The 17512-nt window shown below is 41.7% G+C and overlaps 1 protein-coding gene across 3 annotated transcripts in view; it reads right to left on the bottom strand.

Annotated features, from left to right (window-relative positions):
- KIF13B (kinesin family member 13B) overlaps positions 1–17512 on the bottom strand; it is a 211656-nt gene that overhangs the window by 102613 nt on the left and 91531 nt on the right. For 2 of the 3 annotated variants that reach the window (XM_037893849.2, XM_037893848.2), the window contains exons 10-11: positions 12862–12973; positions 1051–1263 (exon numbers count right to left, since the gene is read on the bottom strand). In XM_037893849.2, the coding sequence (XP_037749777.1) occupies positions 1051–1263; positions 12862–12973 (325 nt within the window). The remainder of the gene's footprint in view (positions 1–1050; positions 1264–12861; positions 12974–17512) is intronic. The other variant, XM_037893850.2, reaches the window with a different exon arrangement.

The following is a 17512-nucleotide window of genomic DNA, read 5'->3' on the forward strand; positions in this document are numbered from 1 at the left end:
TTTATGAAGATAAATAGGTCATATACAAATGCAATAAGCTGGAGAGGAAGAGAGGCTACAAATACAGCTTATGATCTTTACAGTGCAGACTTTTAGCTATAAGCGGTATACCATTTTTGTATTTTATGTCAATTCCATTGAGATGATGGTGGGGGTAGGATTTAACACACAGGAAAGGAATGATCACTTATATTACATTGTTTTAGAGAGCTGGCTTCCATTATTTGTGCACTAACCCCAAAACTAAAACATGAAAAAAAAAACCAAACACTTTTGAAAATCTCAGCCATTGAGCCTCATATAACACTCCTCTGATGGAAGTAGTAGTATCCCAATTTTCCAGAATGAGAAACAGACACAGATTAAATAACTCAGCCGGGGCCATGATCACAGCACCTTCTTTAGCGGTTCTGGGAAGAGAACCCAAAACTACCCTGACTCCTAGCCTTGTTCTCTAACCATTAGATCATGCTCCTGCATGCTTCCATTCAGTTTGAGGCACAAATAAATCACAAGTATCTTGTCTTCAATACCTGAAATAGGGGATATATTCATAATAAATATCGTTAAATGTTTTTGAAAGTTGTAAGGTAAACAGAAGACGTGAATATATTTACATCTTGAAGAAAGTGTTGTAATTCTGCTGTATTCCTGGGCAGTTAGATAAAGCCCTCCCATTAGCAAGCACAGACTTTCAAACATTTGTGTCCTGTGTTCTATTTGTATGTCTTTCTCTCTCCTTGATATCTGCCTAAGCTTGGACACTACAATGTGACCACTCAATGAAACATTCCAAGGGAAGCTTGCCTCTCACATTACCACCCCCACTAGTCAACACTCAGCAGCCTCATATGGATAAGAGAAAAACGGGGAGAGGAACAAAGCTGAGGTGAAGAAAGTTGATGTTGATTTTCCCCACAGATACCGTCTAGTATTGCCTTACTGATGTTTATCTTCAAGCCCAGACAAAATATCCAACACGTGTCTTCATAGGATTGCAGCAGCATGAAGTAGAACACAAAGGAGCTGTGAACAGCTAGTATATTGTACCTCTGCTTTGGTGAGCTGTTCTCTGAGCTTCTCCACCTCCTCTCGGAGTTCTCGGATGATGCGAGCATTGGGGTCTTCATTCACCACGGCATGGTTAACTATGTTCTTGGCCCGGTCTGCATATCTCAATGTGGAAAGGGTCTCATCATAGTTATCTGCTGCTGGGCTGACTGTTGCCACCATGGCAGTCTTGCTATTACCACCAAGGCTGTCCTGCAGGAGAGCAAAGGAAAGAAATTAAGGCAGGGTTTTTTGTTCATTTGTTTTTAAAAAAAGAGCACTGAAGAATAAAGGAGGGGACTGGTAATGAGAGAGCTTTTCACCCCAAGCCCACCAGTTCAAATCCAGTCCATGTAGGTAGTAACTAAAAGCTGTTTGCATCTGAAGGCTATTTGGTGGCCTATGTATACTGGGTTGATGGCCTCCTTAGGTCTTCTATTGTACCTATCTCTATAATATCTGAGTGCCTCCTCCAGGAAAAGAAGCCACTTGTGAAGGTTCTCTTTCCTGCAATCATGAGCCTTCATCACTGGTCCAGAGTTTCAGTGTTGAAGAGTGAAACAAGAGAGGGCAGGAGGGAGAGAGACATCCCATCTTTCAGGTAGATTAAGCCAATCTGATTGAGGGTTCTAAAAAGTCAGGCCTGTAATTGCTGACAGCATCATTGTCCATCCAAACAGATTGACCAAGGACTGTATCATGGAGGCTAAACTACTTTCTTGTCCCTAGATGTAGTCCCTCCTGACCAAGGGGAGGGAACGTTGCATTGTTGTTCCCTATGCTGTATTTGTTCTATGACTGATACAGAGGACTAATCTTCAGAGCTGTCAAGTTCATCTCGGGGTATCAGTGGCCTCCACTCATCTGAGGGGCTTTTATTGTTTTAGTGAGATCCGTCTACCATTTCATGTTCTCAAATAGTCTGGCAACTTTCACAAATACTGAGTGTAGATTTAAAAAAAGTAATTCTAAAGTATCTGGCAACCTCACATCAGCAAGTACATGCCAGGGATGATTGTCAGGGACTATTTAAGACAGAAATGTAGGACCTCACTCAGTCTATGTATTTTGTAGGTTACATTCAGTAGTTGTTGAAATCAGCAAGCTCTGGTAGAGGTCCCTTGAGGCAGGAAACATGTTGCAGTGGCACAAAATGGCTATAACTCCATTTTTGGGGAGTGAGAAAGGGAAGAGAGCTCATAAGAGACTAATGCAACCCAGCTCTAAATGAAGCATAAGCCAATATAGCAAGAACTGCTTTTCAAAACTGTTCTACTAGTGTCTAAAGCTGCTTCCTACCACTGGGAGAAGTCCAGTGAAGCAAACCAGCAGTTGCATCTCCTGCCATCCACAGGAATTAATCTTTGAGTCAATGGATATGATGCAATAGGCAGGGGATGATGTAATTTATCCATTCTTGTGTCGGCTTTCCTGACCTTAGCTCTGTGTTCTAGTTAAACTCATTGGTGGGGTGTCCTTCTCTAACAAGCACGTCTATGATGAGCCCACATAGGGTGCAGAAGCAGACAGCTATAACACATTTGCAACAAAAGTTACACCAGAAAGAAAACAGTATATTACTGTGCATCATTTTAATCAGCAAATTGGAGACCAGGCTAATAATAAATGCTTGTTCAATACAGAATGGTTTGTACAAATACCAAACAAAATATTTGTCCTAGAAGGTAAATAGCTTGATGCTATCTGTTTAAAAACAAAACAAAAAAAAAACAGATCAAAGATATTGTACTTGACCAATTTGTCATACAAAGGTTTATAAGTTTTTGGGTATTTTTTGTTTTAAATACAGCAAGTTGTAGCTTGAATTTGCTACACTCAGAATGGAATCTAAACTGTTTAACACAACAGGAATAGATCTTCCAAAAAGGAAAATCATACCACAAAAGAAAAATGAAGGCGTTCCTCAAAAAGTGGATATCACTTTAAAAGGTGCCATAAAGATAACCCCACCTAGAAGCTACAGTTATTGAGGTCATGTATCCATATTCTCTGAGCCAAAGGGGAAAAGTCTTTTAATGCAGTAGTTCTTCATGTATTCCATACTGTGACCCGTTTTACATATTGGGGCTCTTCTCTTACCCTGCAAGATGGGAAGGACAGGGTGGTCTTGATCCTCAGGTTGACAACCCCTGCCTTAGTGCAAATGTAACCAACATGGCAGGTGCAACACTAAGTTACATGTAATATCACACCACCCACAATCAGTTTATGGGCCAGTTATTAAATTAAATGGTTTTGAGGATTCAGTGGCCATTTTGCTGGTTTTAATTGCTCAGGCTTTCTTCCAGTTTACTACACACATTACATATGAACACGACTCACTAAATCAGATTGTCGATCCCCTCCTTAGCTAATGCAATATTATCCACAGAAGACTAATATTTTAAGTCACAGTAATTGAAAAGGTGGTTACATCTGAAACTGACTTATGAACAGTTTTTAATTAGGGCTGTTAAGGATTAAAGAAAATAATTCCAATTAGTCGCGAGATTAAAAAAAATAGTCACAATTAATCAGTTTTAACCGCACTGTTAAACAATAATAGAATATCAATTTAACTTTATTCACCTCAAACAAGTACTGTAGTAAACTCTCTACCACGAAAGTGCAATTTACAAATGTAGAATTTTTTTACATAACTGCACTCAAAACCAAAACAATGTAAAACTTTAGCGCCTACAAGTCGAAGCATGAAGGGCATACGAATGTTTAGCAAAACTGAAACGTAAATACCTTGCAACGCTGGCTACAACAGTGCCACGCAAATGCCTGTTCTCACTTTCAGATGACATTGTAAATAAGAAGCAGGCAGCATTATCTCTCATAAATGTAAACGAACTTGTCTTAGCGATTGGCTGAACAAGGAGAAGGACATAAGAATGGCCATACTGGGTCAGACCAAAGGTCCATCTACCCCAGTATCCTGTCTTCCGACAGTGGCCAATCCCAGATGCCCCAAAGGGAATGAAAAGAACAGCTAATCATCAAGGGATCCATCCCGTCGCTCATTCCCAGCTTCTGGCAAACAGAGGCTAGGAACACCATCCCTGCCCATCCTGTGCCTCTCCACACAGCCAGGCCCCTGCCCCCTATCCGCCCCCTTCCACTTCCCGCCCCCTTCAGAACCCCTGACCCATCCAACCCCCCCTGCTCCTTGTCCCCTGACTGCCCCTTCTTGGGACCCCCCACACCTAACTGCCCCGTCAGGACCCCAACCCCTATCCAATCCCCCCATCTCCCTGTCCCCTGACTGCCCCGACCCCTATCTACACTCCCGCCCCCTGACAGGCCCCCCAAGCCTATCAACCCCCCCAATCTCCCCCCAACCCCGCCCCAGAAGCTCCACCCCATCCAACTGCTCCCTGACTGCCCCCCCGGGACCTCCTGCCCCTTATCCAACTCCCCCGCTCCCCACCACCTTACCATACCGCTCAGAGCAGCAGGACTGGGAGACACACCGCCTGGCCGGAGCCAGCCATGCCACTGCACTGCCTGGGAGGAGTTCAGAGCCCCGCCACCCAGATCGCTGGTGGCATGGCAAGCTGAGGCTGCGGGGTAGGGGGAACAGCAGGGGAGGGACCGGGGCCAGCCTCCCCAGCCAGGAGCTCAAGGGGTGGGCAGGACGGTCCCGCGGGCCGCCGTAGTTTGCCCACCTCTGTGCTAGGACTTCAGGGAATATATTCTATGGTTTTTTGTACTGAAGTAAGCTGAGCCACTCTGACTACTTTCCAGTGACTTGTGGGAGAATTTCTCTGCCCTTTCTGGGCACACTGGGGAACCGTAGGTATACAGGGAGATGTCAGCAAACCAGTAAAGTGCCTGAAACCATTATGGCTTATTGCTAAAAGCAGCCAAGTCAGCAGGCTGTAAAGTGGCCATGTAGCAAACTCAGCTTGACCAAGGCAGGAAGAGAGGGGGTTTTTGAGTGCCACAGAAAGCACAGCTTGACCCCGCATCCTTCCTGATAAGAATTGTGTTGAAGTTGCTGATACATGCATCTTAGAACAGCAGGATGTGCCCCAGGAATGTCTATTGGGGTCTCAAGGCTGCAAACTCTGGGAAAAACCCACCCCTGGTTAATCAATAATCAGAAGGAAACCTCTTGCTTGACCATTGGAACTGCTTGCTTAACAAGTTTTCTTTAAGGGACATGTCATTCTATTACTAATGTATAAATAAGGGGGAAAAGTTTGAGGTAGTGGGACTCTTCGGGACTGGACTCTCCCTCTGGATGCATCTTGTGTTCCCCACTGGCAGATGGGCTGCCTCTCGAGACCCACACTCAGCTTTGGTAATTATCAAGGGTTGGGGGTGTTTTACTAACCTGTTGCGGACGTGTGTAAGTGCTCGAGACTAAGTAAAGTTTAGCTTTAAGTGAAAGCACTCTTGTGTTGTCCTGTTTGTGCCAGCAATCTATCAGTCGGAAAGCCATGTCTCCCCGATTTATTTCCTGACACCACCTCGCACAAAGTAAAAGTTACCAATAGCTTTGGGTTGAAAGAACCCCGGGTAACAAAGGAAGCCACTGGAGGATTATCAGCACTTGAGTGATTTAGCCTGTGTCCTCACTGCAAAGTGAGTGAGCTACTAATCAGAGTGAAAGCTACACCCGAGCTCTAACTCATAGCCCCAGCCACATCAACTAGCCCAGGTTTAAAGTACCATACTCAGGTGAGAGATTTCCGTGCATGGATAGAAGGGGTGTGCTAAGGGGCAGCATCCAAGTAAGAGTTACCTCTGCAGTGAAATCATATTTCAAATGAGTTTATTTTATAGCTGCAGGCTAGAACTGGGCAAAAAATTTTCAGCAAATAGTAAATTAGCCCTGAAAAAAATGCTTTTTTCTGCACCAAAAAAAAAAAAAAATAATTTGGGTCAAATTCAGCAAATAGTTTTGGCCAAAAATTATGGGGTGGGGAGAACTGAAGTTTAAATGGTTCATTTTGGCCATTTTGAAATGAAATGTTTCAATTTTTCATTTAAAACGGTGTTTTATTTAAAAATAACAACATTTCAAAATGAAAGGTGAAACATCTGAAAAGTGAAACACAGAAAAAAAGTTCAGTTCTGGTCCTGTTTTCTTTAACCCAAAACAAATTTTTTTTTTGGTTCAGCAAGACAAAAATATAATTTTTCGCTCAGCTCTATTTCTGGCCACACAGCTAATTAGCAGTGGTTTACGTTCACCATCATGCTAATTATTTCACATAATTATTTAAATATGTAGGTTTGGTCATTACTAACCATTTTGTCGCTTTATGTAATAGGTTTAACCCAGCCATCTAATGAGAATCTTTTACTATCAGACTTTAGCCCCAAGCTTTATGTTGTCCTCAGAAATCACTTAAAAAAAAAAATTATATATATATATCTCTATCATCTCACTCAAGAAAGCAGAAAAAAAATTCTGTGCTTCTTCACCTTTACTTTATTAAGAATTTGGCTTCCAACACATTCTTTGGAGATAGAATTTTGTGGTCTAGTTTCTGAACGCACAGAGCACCTCTAGTTTCCACTGACTTTAGTGATTTGCTCAATAATTCTGAAAATTAGGCCATCTGTTTTGAAAGGTGACTAGCAAAGTTTTTTTTTTTAAATGTGTCTTGTCTTTTTTTCATTGAGATTTATGCAGAGGTTATAAAAGATTTATTTACATATTTTTCTGCTTGATTTTTAAAGTTAGAAATAGATCTTCCTGGATTTTACTCAAGGATCACTGGAGATATAAGTTTGTTTATTGTGAACTCAATTCATCTTCACTGAAGGGCTGAAGGTGATGAATCTCTACAGAGGTTTTATCTAGGGCTGTCGATAAATCGCAGTTAACTCGAGTAATTTTTTTGAGTTAATCACAATTAAATTAATCGCACTGTTAAACAATAGAATACCAATTGAAATTAAATTTTTTGGATATTTTTCTACATTTTCAAATATTTTGATTTCTATTACAACACAGAATACAATGTGTACAGTGCTCACTTTTTATTTTTTATTACAAATATTTGTACTGCAAAAATGATAAAAAATAGTATTTTTCAATTCACCTCATGCAAGTACTGTAGTGCAATCTCTTTATTGTGAAAGCATAACTTACAAATGTAGATTTTTGTTGCTGTTACATAACTGCACTTAAAAACAAAACTATGTAAAACTTTAGAGCCTACAAGTCCATTCAGTCCTACTTCTTGTTCAGCCAATTGCTAAGACAAACAAGCTTGTTTACATTTACGGGAGATACTGCTGCCTGCTTCTTATTTACAATGTCACCTGGAAGTGAGAGCAGGCGTTTGTATGGCACTTTTGTAGCCAGAGTTGCAAGGTATTTATGTGCCAGATATGCTAAACATTCATATGCCCCTTCATGCTTCAGCCACCATTCCAGAGGACACACTTCCATGCTAATGATGCTCGTTAAAAAAATAATGTGTTAATTAAACTTGTGATTGAACAACTTGGGGGAGAATTGTATGTCTCCTGTTCTGTTTTACCAGCATTCTGCCACATATTTCATGTTATAGCTGTCTTGAATGATGACCCAGCACATGTTTGTTTTAAGAACACTTTTCACAGCAGATTTGACAAAACGCAAAGAAGGTACCAATGTGAGATTTCTAAAAATAGCTACAGCACTCGACCCAAGGTTTAGGAATCTGAAGTGCCTTCCAAAATCTGAGGGACGAGGTGTGGAGCATGCTTTCAGAAGTCTTAAAAGAGCAACACTCCAATGCGGAAAACTACAGAACCTGAACGACCAAAAAAGAAAGTCAACCTTCTGCTGGTGGCATCTGACTCAGATGATGAAAATGAACATACGCAGTCCGCTCTGCTTTGGATCATTATCATCAGCATGGACACATGTCCTCTGGAATGGCGGCTGAAGCATGAAGGGACATATGAATCTTTAGCGCATCTGGCACGTAAATATCTTGCGACACTGGTTACAACAGTGCCATGCAAACGCCTGTTCTCCCTTTCAGGTGACATTGTAAACAAGAAGCGGGCAGCATTATTTCCTGCAAATTGCAACCAAACTTGTTTTTCTGAGCGACTGGCTGAACAAGAAGTAGGACTGAGTGGACTTGTAGGCTCTAAAGTTTTACATTGCTTTGTTTTTGAATGCAGTTATTTTTGTACATAATTCTACATTTGCAAGTTCAACTTTCATGAAAAAGAGATTGCACTACAGTACTTGTATTAGGTGAATTGAAAAATACTATTTCTTTTGTTTTTTACAGTGCAAATATTTGTAATAAAAATAAATACAAAGAGAGCACTGTACACTTAAACAGGAGATGATGTCCTTCAGGAGCCAGGCCCATACAATGGAATGGGGGCCTGAACTACAATTCCCATAAGGCAATGCCCTGATAGAGAAATGCAGTCTAATGTTCTCTTGAACTGGTCAGAAATCTAATATTTTGGATCTGTTAAAAAAAACTAAATATTCAATTTGGGTGGAACTGATCTGAAAATGAAATATTTCATTTTAATTTTCCCATGGTCAATTTCAATTTTGTGGAAACTTTATTTTCCTATCAGAAAATCATTCTAATGGAAAATTTCCAACGAGCTCTAATCTTAAATAATCCATTAAATGTAGGTCAAAGATTGCCACTGGGCATCATTAAAACTATTTGTCTAATCATTTCATTCAGGAGAACGCATTGAAGCTTTCCATAACAATCCTCAACGTGTTTAAATTCACAGAATAAATACCATTGGCTTATGGGAATACACTCTTTGCCTGCATTATATAGTCCCATCCCTACATGTCTGCAAATAACTGTCTTGCAAGGCCCACTCCAAATAAAATAGCAATGTACTCACATTACAGCCATTGAAGACTATATGAGATCCAGTGTGAACTTGCCCTGTTCAATGTGGTGTTTTTTCCTTGAGCCAGGGACTTTTTCTCCTCTCCGAAATACTTTCAAAAATGTGAAGCAACTGGCAAATGATCCCAGGTTTGTATATACAGTATGTCCAAAATCAGGCACTTTTTAGAATCCACGGAAAGTGTTCATAGTTTACACTTTGAGACCTTCCATTGCATCAATTAGCTTCAAAGCAGAGCTTATAATAAAACTGCTAAATTGGAACTCTTCTCCATAGGAGGCAGGGCATGCGATTAGTGATATGCTACCATGGTTCATAACCTATCCATTATTAATTTTTAATGGTCCCTCCATTACTGTGTTGACTGTTCAGGCCCAGCTCCAGGGCATCCAATTTATTTTTATATATAATTCTCTGTTGTGCAATGGCACTGGTTCCTTTATTGCACAGTGGGAAGGGTGAATGGAGACTAAGCTAGACTCTCATAATGAAAAAGAATAAATTTGCAACGGGTGGGGGGCTTAGTATGTCAGAGACAAGAACAGAAGGGAAATAACTAAGAAAAAAGGACTAAAACCAGCCAACTATGTGTTGGCACTAAAATTATTGTGAGAACCTACTGGAATGTGAAATTTAGACATTACTTTCCTAACCAACACCTAGAACAAAAAAATAGTTTACGAGGCGATCACTGTTCTCAGTTCCTACATTTTTTCTACATTTTTTCTTTTTAATGTGCCTCAAACTGCAGAACACCCACACAGAAGGCAGAATAAAGAGAATGTATAATGATAAAATACATCAAAAGCCTGATAAGTTGGTAAGAAGATTGGTTATTATTTTTGACCAAGTTCTCACTTGCATTTAGTTGGGGATTGGTCCTGCTTTGAGTAGGGGGTTGGACTAGATGACCTCCTGAAGTCCCTTCCAACCCTGATATTCTATGATTCTGATGCTGCTCCTAATGGCTTCAATGTGAACAGAATTGTGCCCCTAGTATCTGTCATCCAAGGATCTTCAAGTAAGTTATAAACATGAAGGGCCAGATTCTGAGCTGGTTCGGAGATTCACAACATTCCTGTGACATAAATAATTGTTGTTATACCTGTTTTACAATGGGAAAGATGGGAACAGAAATACTAAATGGACTTGCCCAAGGTCACACAACAGGGTACAGAACCCAGAAGCTGCAACTGGCATTGTTATTAAAGTTTGTTTCCAGTAGTGCCCACAATGGACAAGGTGCTTTCCGAAGATAAAAGAGCATGGTCCCTGCTCTGAAGAGTTTAGAATCTAAGATAAAAAGACCAGGACAGGAAAATAGATGGAAAGGGGATAGAAGCAACATACATTAGTAAAGCTAGTAGATGGCCCATCTTGCAATACAAAGTCTTGATTATGTCAATGGTTATTAAAATTTGGTCTAAAACAGTGGCTTTCAACCTGTGGTCCACAGACTATGTCTAAGATTTCCAAAGGGATCTACACCTCCATTCAAAATGTTTTAGGGGTCCGCAAATGAAAATAGGTTGAAAACCACTGTTCTAAAATATAGATTATTCCCTAGTACCCTAGAACACATTCTCTCTCCTACACCACATTGAAAAGGAGTGGCACATTGTACAATAACAATCCCCAAATGCTCAGACTTTAAAAACAAGCTTGGACATCTTTAATTGATGAATTTTTAGTTTGAACTTTCTTTAAAATGCAATCAAATTATCTTTTTCACTAGGTATTAGTTAAAAATTTCACCCTTGAGTTTCACTTAAATGAGCTTGTTTTTGAAATTAAGCCTTTGTTAGGATTTTAAACTGGCTGAACATGAACAGGACAAAGGAAATGAGCTGCTTGGAGGAAGGCATAACAAAAGTCTGTTTCTGAGCTTCAGCCCTTACTATGCATGCGATTGCCATCTTTGCTATAATGTATCGGGCAGGTGCTAAACATGAATCTCAACCTATTTGCTGGATTATGTTTAGAAAAGGATCAGCATAACTAATTCTAACAACATGGGAAAGCCTCTGAAAAGCTTTCCATTTCTGCTTCCTCAGATTCGGTTACCCATGCATAGGTCTCACTACTGCAGTAAACTGAAACAAACCAAGCATAGCTGATTACAACATTGCAGAGAAGCGAAGTACATTTGTTTCAACAAACTTCAAGACAGTGAATATAAAGGTAAGGCTATATTTTAGCATAGATAGGAAGTGTTATGTGTGGCAGCATTGTGAAAAAGATTTACTATATAAGAAAAATAAAATTATCACTTCTGCTATTCTATTGAAGCTTTTATACAGCTTCACCACTGTAGTATGTGATGTTTAAAATCTTGGTATCTACAAGGTTAACTTGTTAACTGAATTTCCCAATGTTAACTATTTCAAAAAAATATTGTGGGAAGGTTTGTTAAAGGTAACCACTGGGAAAATCAAGACTCAAAGTGCTAAGAGGCTATATCAGTTGATCTTTTATTTCACTACTGTATCTAGCCTAAGAGGCAATGAACTGCAATGAAGGTCAACTATTGAGGGCCAGGGGAGGTGTGTGTTCTGTTTGTTTTTTTCCAAATTTCATTATAGGAAAAACTTTAAACATTTTAAATACCTCTATATCTTACTGTTCACTTTTTATTTATTTATTTATTAACACTTGCGAATAAACTATGGGAATGGAGGATTCATATCACATTATGTTTAAAGAGATCACCTAGGGATTATGTGCGGGTGGTTAGGCTGGGTGCAGTCTACAAACGGATCTAGCTTTAGCAATCACCAGGTAATAGAGCCAACATAAACGTTTGTGGGTCTGAAGAAATCTGTTTCTTTTCCAGATTATTTCTTTATACCAATAAATATCATAATTGCCTCTTGATAGCAAGGAAGCATAGGACAAAGGTAAGGAAGGAAGAGATACCAACTTGCCAAGATTCATAACTAAGTCTGATATAAACATTTTGAACTTCACAATTTTGATGTGGAAAAACAAAAAAAAAATTAAACATTATGGGATACTGATGCCCTATTGGGTCTGCACCTCTATAATGCAATTACTTTAAAACCTAGCCAATCTGCCTGTCAGTCACTTAATCTGTACCAATGGAAGGAAAAGCCATCTCGCTATAAGGAAAGCAATTGCCTCTTTGGCTTTAGATATGAAAGCAACCACACATACTTTTGCTCTAAAAGTAGCATATTCAAAGACCAGGAGAAAACAGGATCTTCCTTAAGTGAAAATACACAGTCACTGCCAAAACGTCTCTCTTTTTGGTTAACTGCAGCTTACCATCCTTTTATAACCGCTATATATAAAAGGAGGCAGCAGGAGCAAAACAAAATCATGTAGATGTCAATGAGCTTCATTTGAAGTCCTCCTAGATCCAGTTTCTTTTTGCAACAGTAAACTTCAAATCAGAATTATTTGCAGTACAGAAACTGACTCCATAACTGCTCATTTCACATGAGCATGAGAATATGACTGCAACTGGACTGCAGACTGGAATATGTTTTGTGAATACACCCCTGCCTAGCTGACGCAAAGGGCTAAACATCTTATCCAAAATCTCTGAAGTTAATCATGTCAGCCATGACGTTGGGTAAACTTAGGTCAGAAGGAGATGGCCCAGGTTAAATTAGCCCCAGAGTTCTGAGTGTAGCTGTTAGTGAGTTGACTCAAAAAGCTGGACTGAAATATTTATTAGATCACTTCAGAAATAAGCCCTATACTTTTGGCCATCACAGGGTTATTCCCAATAAGCAGGGGAGATAGAATTTATCCTGTGGAGACACTAATGGCTAATACCCTTCTAATTCTTCAAAGATAAGACTGCTGCATATAAAACTAAGGTTAGATGATGGAATAATCGTATGTTACACAATACGAAGGAAAAATTCTTCTCTCTCTCTCTCTCTCCTCATGCCACCCACTCCAAAGATGTATGAGAAGTTCACTTACTTTAAGTAACCACGTGAGCACAGAATCACGATATGGAACAAATTTGTTCTTGTTCTTGCCAGCAGCCTGATCTGCTAGAGCAGAAATAACCAGCCCAAGAGTTGTAAGGGACCTGCGTGGAGAAAGTAACCAACCCATGAACAAGTGAAGAGATCTATAATTCAAAAAGCCCTTTTAAATGTGATGGATGCCCAAATAAACTGAAAAAGTTACTCACCTTGTGCAGTAACTATGGTTCTTCAAGATGTGTCCCCCTATGGATGTTCCACTGTAGGTGTATCTGCATCCCTGCGCTGTCGATTGGAGAACTTTGGTAGCAGTCCACCCCGCTCGTGCATGCATTGTTCCTCGTCTGCCATGAGGTTAGCCAGCATGCGTGGAAAATCCCTCCTTAGTTCCTTCTCTACTGCAGAGTCAATTACCAGAACTCCAAAGTAGAGGGGAGGAGGGTGGGTCATGGAGCACCCATAGGGACACACATCTTGAAGAACCATTGCTACTGCACAAGGTGAGTAACTTCTTCTTTGAGTAGCGTCCCTATGGGTGCTCCACTGAAGGTGACTCCCGAGCAGTGTCCACTACTGAAGGCTGGGGTTTCAGAGTTGAGTCTATTATGGATGACAGCACTGAGGCACCGAATCTGGCATCTGCAGCTGAATCCACGAGGATAGCATAATGCTCTGCAAAGGGTGTGTGCAGATCCCCAGGTAGTTGCTCTGCAGATTTCTGAGATAGGGATACCTTTGGAGAAGGCGACGGAAGAGGTGACTGATCTTGTAGAGTGTGTGCGTATTGAAGACAGGGGTATTACATTATGCATCTGGTAATAGAGCTTGATACAGTTCGAGACCCATTTGGAGAGTCCTTGAGCTGAAATCGCTATATCTTTTGATCTATTTGCACCAGAGAGAAAGTGTCTCAGAGATTTTCTAAATGCTCTTGTCCTGTCCAAATAGAAGACCAAGGGCCTCCTCACGTTAAGCATATGGAGGATGGTTTCCTTATTATCCTAAAGAGGTTTAGGATATAAGGCTGGACGTTAAACAGGCTGGTTTATATGAAACGTGCAAGTTAGCTTGGGAGTGAACTTTGGATGTGGACGAAGAGTGACTTTGTCGGAGAAGAACACACTGAGGAGGGGATGTGCTATCAGGGCTGCTATCTCCCCTATCCCGCTTGCTGAGGTAATGGCGATCAGGAATGCTGTTTTCATTGAAAGGTGAGTTGACAAAGAAGTGGCCATGGGTTCAAATGGTGGTCTAGTCAGTCCTTTTAACACTAGGTTGAGATTCCACTGAGGAGTGGGAAGTCTAGGTTGGAGAAAGAGTTTTGCTATGCCTTTGAGAAATCTCTTTGTGGTTGGATGAGAAAAGATAGAGTATCCTTCTACCTGTTGATGGAAGGTTGCAATTGCTGCTAGGTGAACCTTTAGTGAGCTGATAGAGAGACCTGATTTCTTGAGAGTCAACAGGTAGTCCAGGACTATCAGTAGGGTGGCTGCATTCGGGGTGATGCCTTTAGGTTGACACCAGATTTGAAATCTTTTCCACTTTTGCAGGTAGGTACAACGAGTAGCTCCTTTCCTATTGTGTAATAGCACCTCCTGTACTTCCTCAGAGAAAAATGACTATGTGATGGAACTATGAAGGAGTCAGGCTTTGAGTCACAGCATCTACAGGTTGGAATGGGGGGAGCGACCCTTGTTCTGCAATAGCAGGAACAGAGTGATTGGAAGAGTCATCTGTGGACATAGTGGCAGCTGCAACACATAAGAGTACCACATCTGCCTGGGCCAGATGGGAGCAATCAGTATGCTTGTTTCTCTCTTTTCACTTTCAACAGGACTTTCAGAATTAGAGGAAATGGGGGAAAGGTGTAAAGAAGACCCTTGTCCCATAGGAGGAGGAGGAGTGTCCCCCAAGCAGTGTCATCTGATCCCAGCTCTGGAGCAGTACTGAGGGCATTTCTTATTCTGATAAGTAGCGAACAGATCTACTGTCATAGTCCCCCATTGTTGGAATATGTTATGCAGGACCATCAAATCTACTTCCCATTCATGGATGAGTGAGAACTTGTGACTGAGGTTGTCTGCTGTAGTGTTGTGTATTCCCAGCAGCTAGGCTGCTAATATTAAGACCGTGTGGGAAAGGCACCAGTTACATAACTTCAGTGCTTCCATACACAGGGAGTGTGATCTGGCACCTCACTGACGGTTTATGTAATACATGTAGGCCACATTGTCTGTCATGACTTTTGTGTGCGTGTCTTTGATTAGGGGGAGAAAATGAGCACATGCATTGCTGACCGCTCTGAGTTTGAGCAGATTGATGAGAAGGTGTTTCTCAGATAAAGATCATTTGCCGTGCACCATGAGATCATTGAGATGTGTACCCCATCCTATGAGGGACCATAGAATCATAGAATATCAGGGTTGGACAGGACGTCAGGAGGTCATCTTGTCCAACCCCCTGCTCAAAGCAGGACCAATCCCCAACTAAATCATCCAAGCCAGGGCTTTGTCAATCCTGACCTTAAAAACCTCAAAAGGAAGGAGATTCCACCACCCTCCTAGTGAAAAAGTTTTTCCTAATATCCAAATGCTTCGGTGGTCAGGAGTAACAATGGGGGAGGCTGAACAAATGGGACTCCCATACATACGTTCACCAGGTCTTTCCACCAGCCAAAGAATTGTTTGACCTTGGTGGGCATTGATGATAATTTGCCTATGCTGTCTCCATTTGGCCTGTAAACCGAATTGAGGCATCAGTTTGGAGGCATCTCATGCAGTCAGGCATGAGCTATGACTGATGTGCCCACGGCCATATGCCCTAAAAGCTGAAGGCAGTGATTGGCCAAGATCTGGAGGCTGGATTATACTGTCTTTACCAGCATGGAGAGATTGAGGAATCTGTGATGTAGGAGGAGTGCTTTCGCCTGGATGGAGTTGAGGTCAGCACCTATGACTTCTAGTCTTTGTACCAGTGTTAATATCCATTTTTGTGCATTAATTTGTATGCCCGGATTCTGGAACAGATTCAGTGTAGTTTGGGTGATTCACTGGGCTTTGGTGAAAGAACATGCCCTGAGAAGGAAGCTGTCAGGTAAGCTGAGTGCGTAATAGGCCGCCACTACTTAGAGGACCTTGAAGAATACCCGGTGGCGGGGGGGGCAATGAGAGGTATTCTGCTGCAGGGTATTCTGTACTGGCAGTGGTAAGAACTGTGACTCGGTATGATAGAAATGTGGAAATACACATCTTGGAGGTCAAGGGCCAAGAACCAATCTCCTTTCTCTAGCACTGGAATAATCGTCGATAGGGTGACCATCTTGAACTTCTTCACCTTGATAATCTGTTGAGTACTCTGAGGTCCAGTATGGGTCTCCTACCTCCCTTTTTCTTCAGAATTAGGAAGTAGCAAGAGTAGAAGCCTTTGCCTGTTAGATGTGTGGGCACAGGCTCTATGACTCCTGTGCTGGGGTGATGGTTTACCTCCTGACACAGCAGACTGTCGTGAGAAGGGCTCCTGGAGAGGGAAGGGGAAGTTGGGGGGGAGGGGAGGAGAAATGGATAGCGTATCTACCCTGAATGATCTCCAACACCCACTTGTCAGAGGTTATCTTTTCCCAGGTGCTGCAGAACGGGATAAGATGGTCTCTGAAGGGATGGGTGGGGTTTTCCAGTGTGAGATGGTGAGCAGAATGTTCTATGGGCACCTCAACCAACCTGTTAAAACTGCCATTTTGAGGTGGAGAACAGAGAGGAAGTTGATTGAGATCCTGACTGTTTTCGCCTGAGGAACTTAGGCTACTTTCTCTGCGGCTTGTAAGAGCTCTGTAATCAGTACGGAGATGTGTATTGTGATGAGCTGTGCTTAACCAGTGGCTGAGGGCTGTATTTTCTTTTGTAGGCAGGAGTATAGATCCCAAGGGACCAAAGAGTTGCCCTAGAATCCTTCAACATGTGAAGGGATGCATCAGTCTTCTCAGCAAATAACTTTGTCCCTTCAAAAGCAAGGTCGTTCCACCGTAGTTTGGACCTCTTCAGGAAAGCCGGACAAGTAAAACCACAAAGCCTGTCTCATCACAATGGCCACAGAAATCAAGTGTGCCACTGTGTCAGCTGCATCCTGCGTGGATTGGAGGGACATTTTAGCCAACAGTTGGCCCTCATTGACTATGGCCTTGAATTGTTCTTTGCGAGAATCAGGCAGTTGCTCAATAAAGGAATTGGAATTTTGTGCAGTTTTGGTAGTCATACTTTGCCAATAAGACCTGGTAATTTGCTACACAGAACTAGAGAGTGGCTGATGAATATGCCTTCCTGCAGAACAGATCCAAACATTTCCAGTCCTGGTTATAAGGGGTGGATCTGAACTGCTGCTGGCAGCCCCTACAGTTAACTGCTCCAAAGTGATGGAATTAGGAGGCGGGTGGGAAGAGAGAAATTCTGTGTTCTTTGCTGGCACGTAATACTTTTTGTCGACACGCTTGCATATTGGCTGGACAGATGCAGGGTTCTGCTATATGACTTTGGCAAGGTCCAGGAATGCCTCATTAATTGGAGGTGGAGGAATGCAAAATGTCCACCAGCTTGTGGTAAGATTCAGTCATCTCCTGCAAGGGTATTTGTAGGGCTTCTGCCACCCTCTGT

Source organism: Chelonia mydas, chromosome 3 (assembly GCF_015237465.2).
Source record: "Chelonia mydas isolate rCheMyd1 chromosome 3, rCheMyd1.pri.v2, whole genome shotgun sequence".
Taxonomy (NCBI): domain Eukaryota; kingdom Metazoa; phylum Chordata; order Testudines; family Cheloniidae; genus Chelonia; species Chelonia mydas.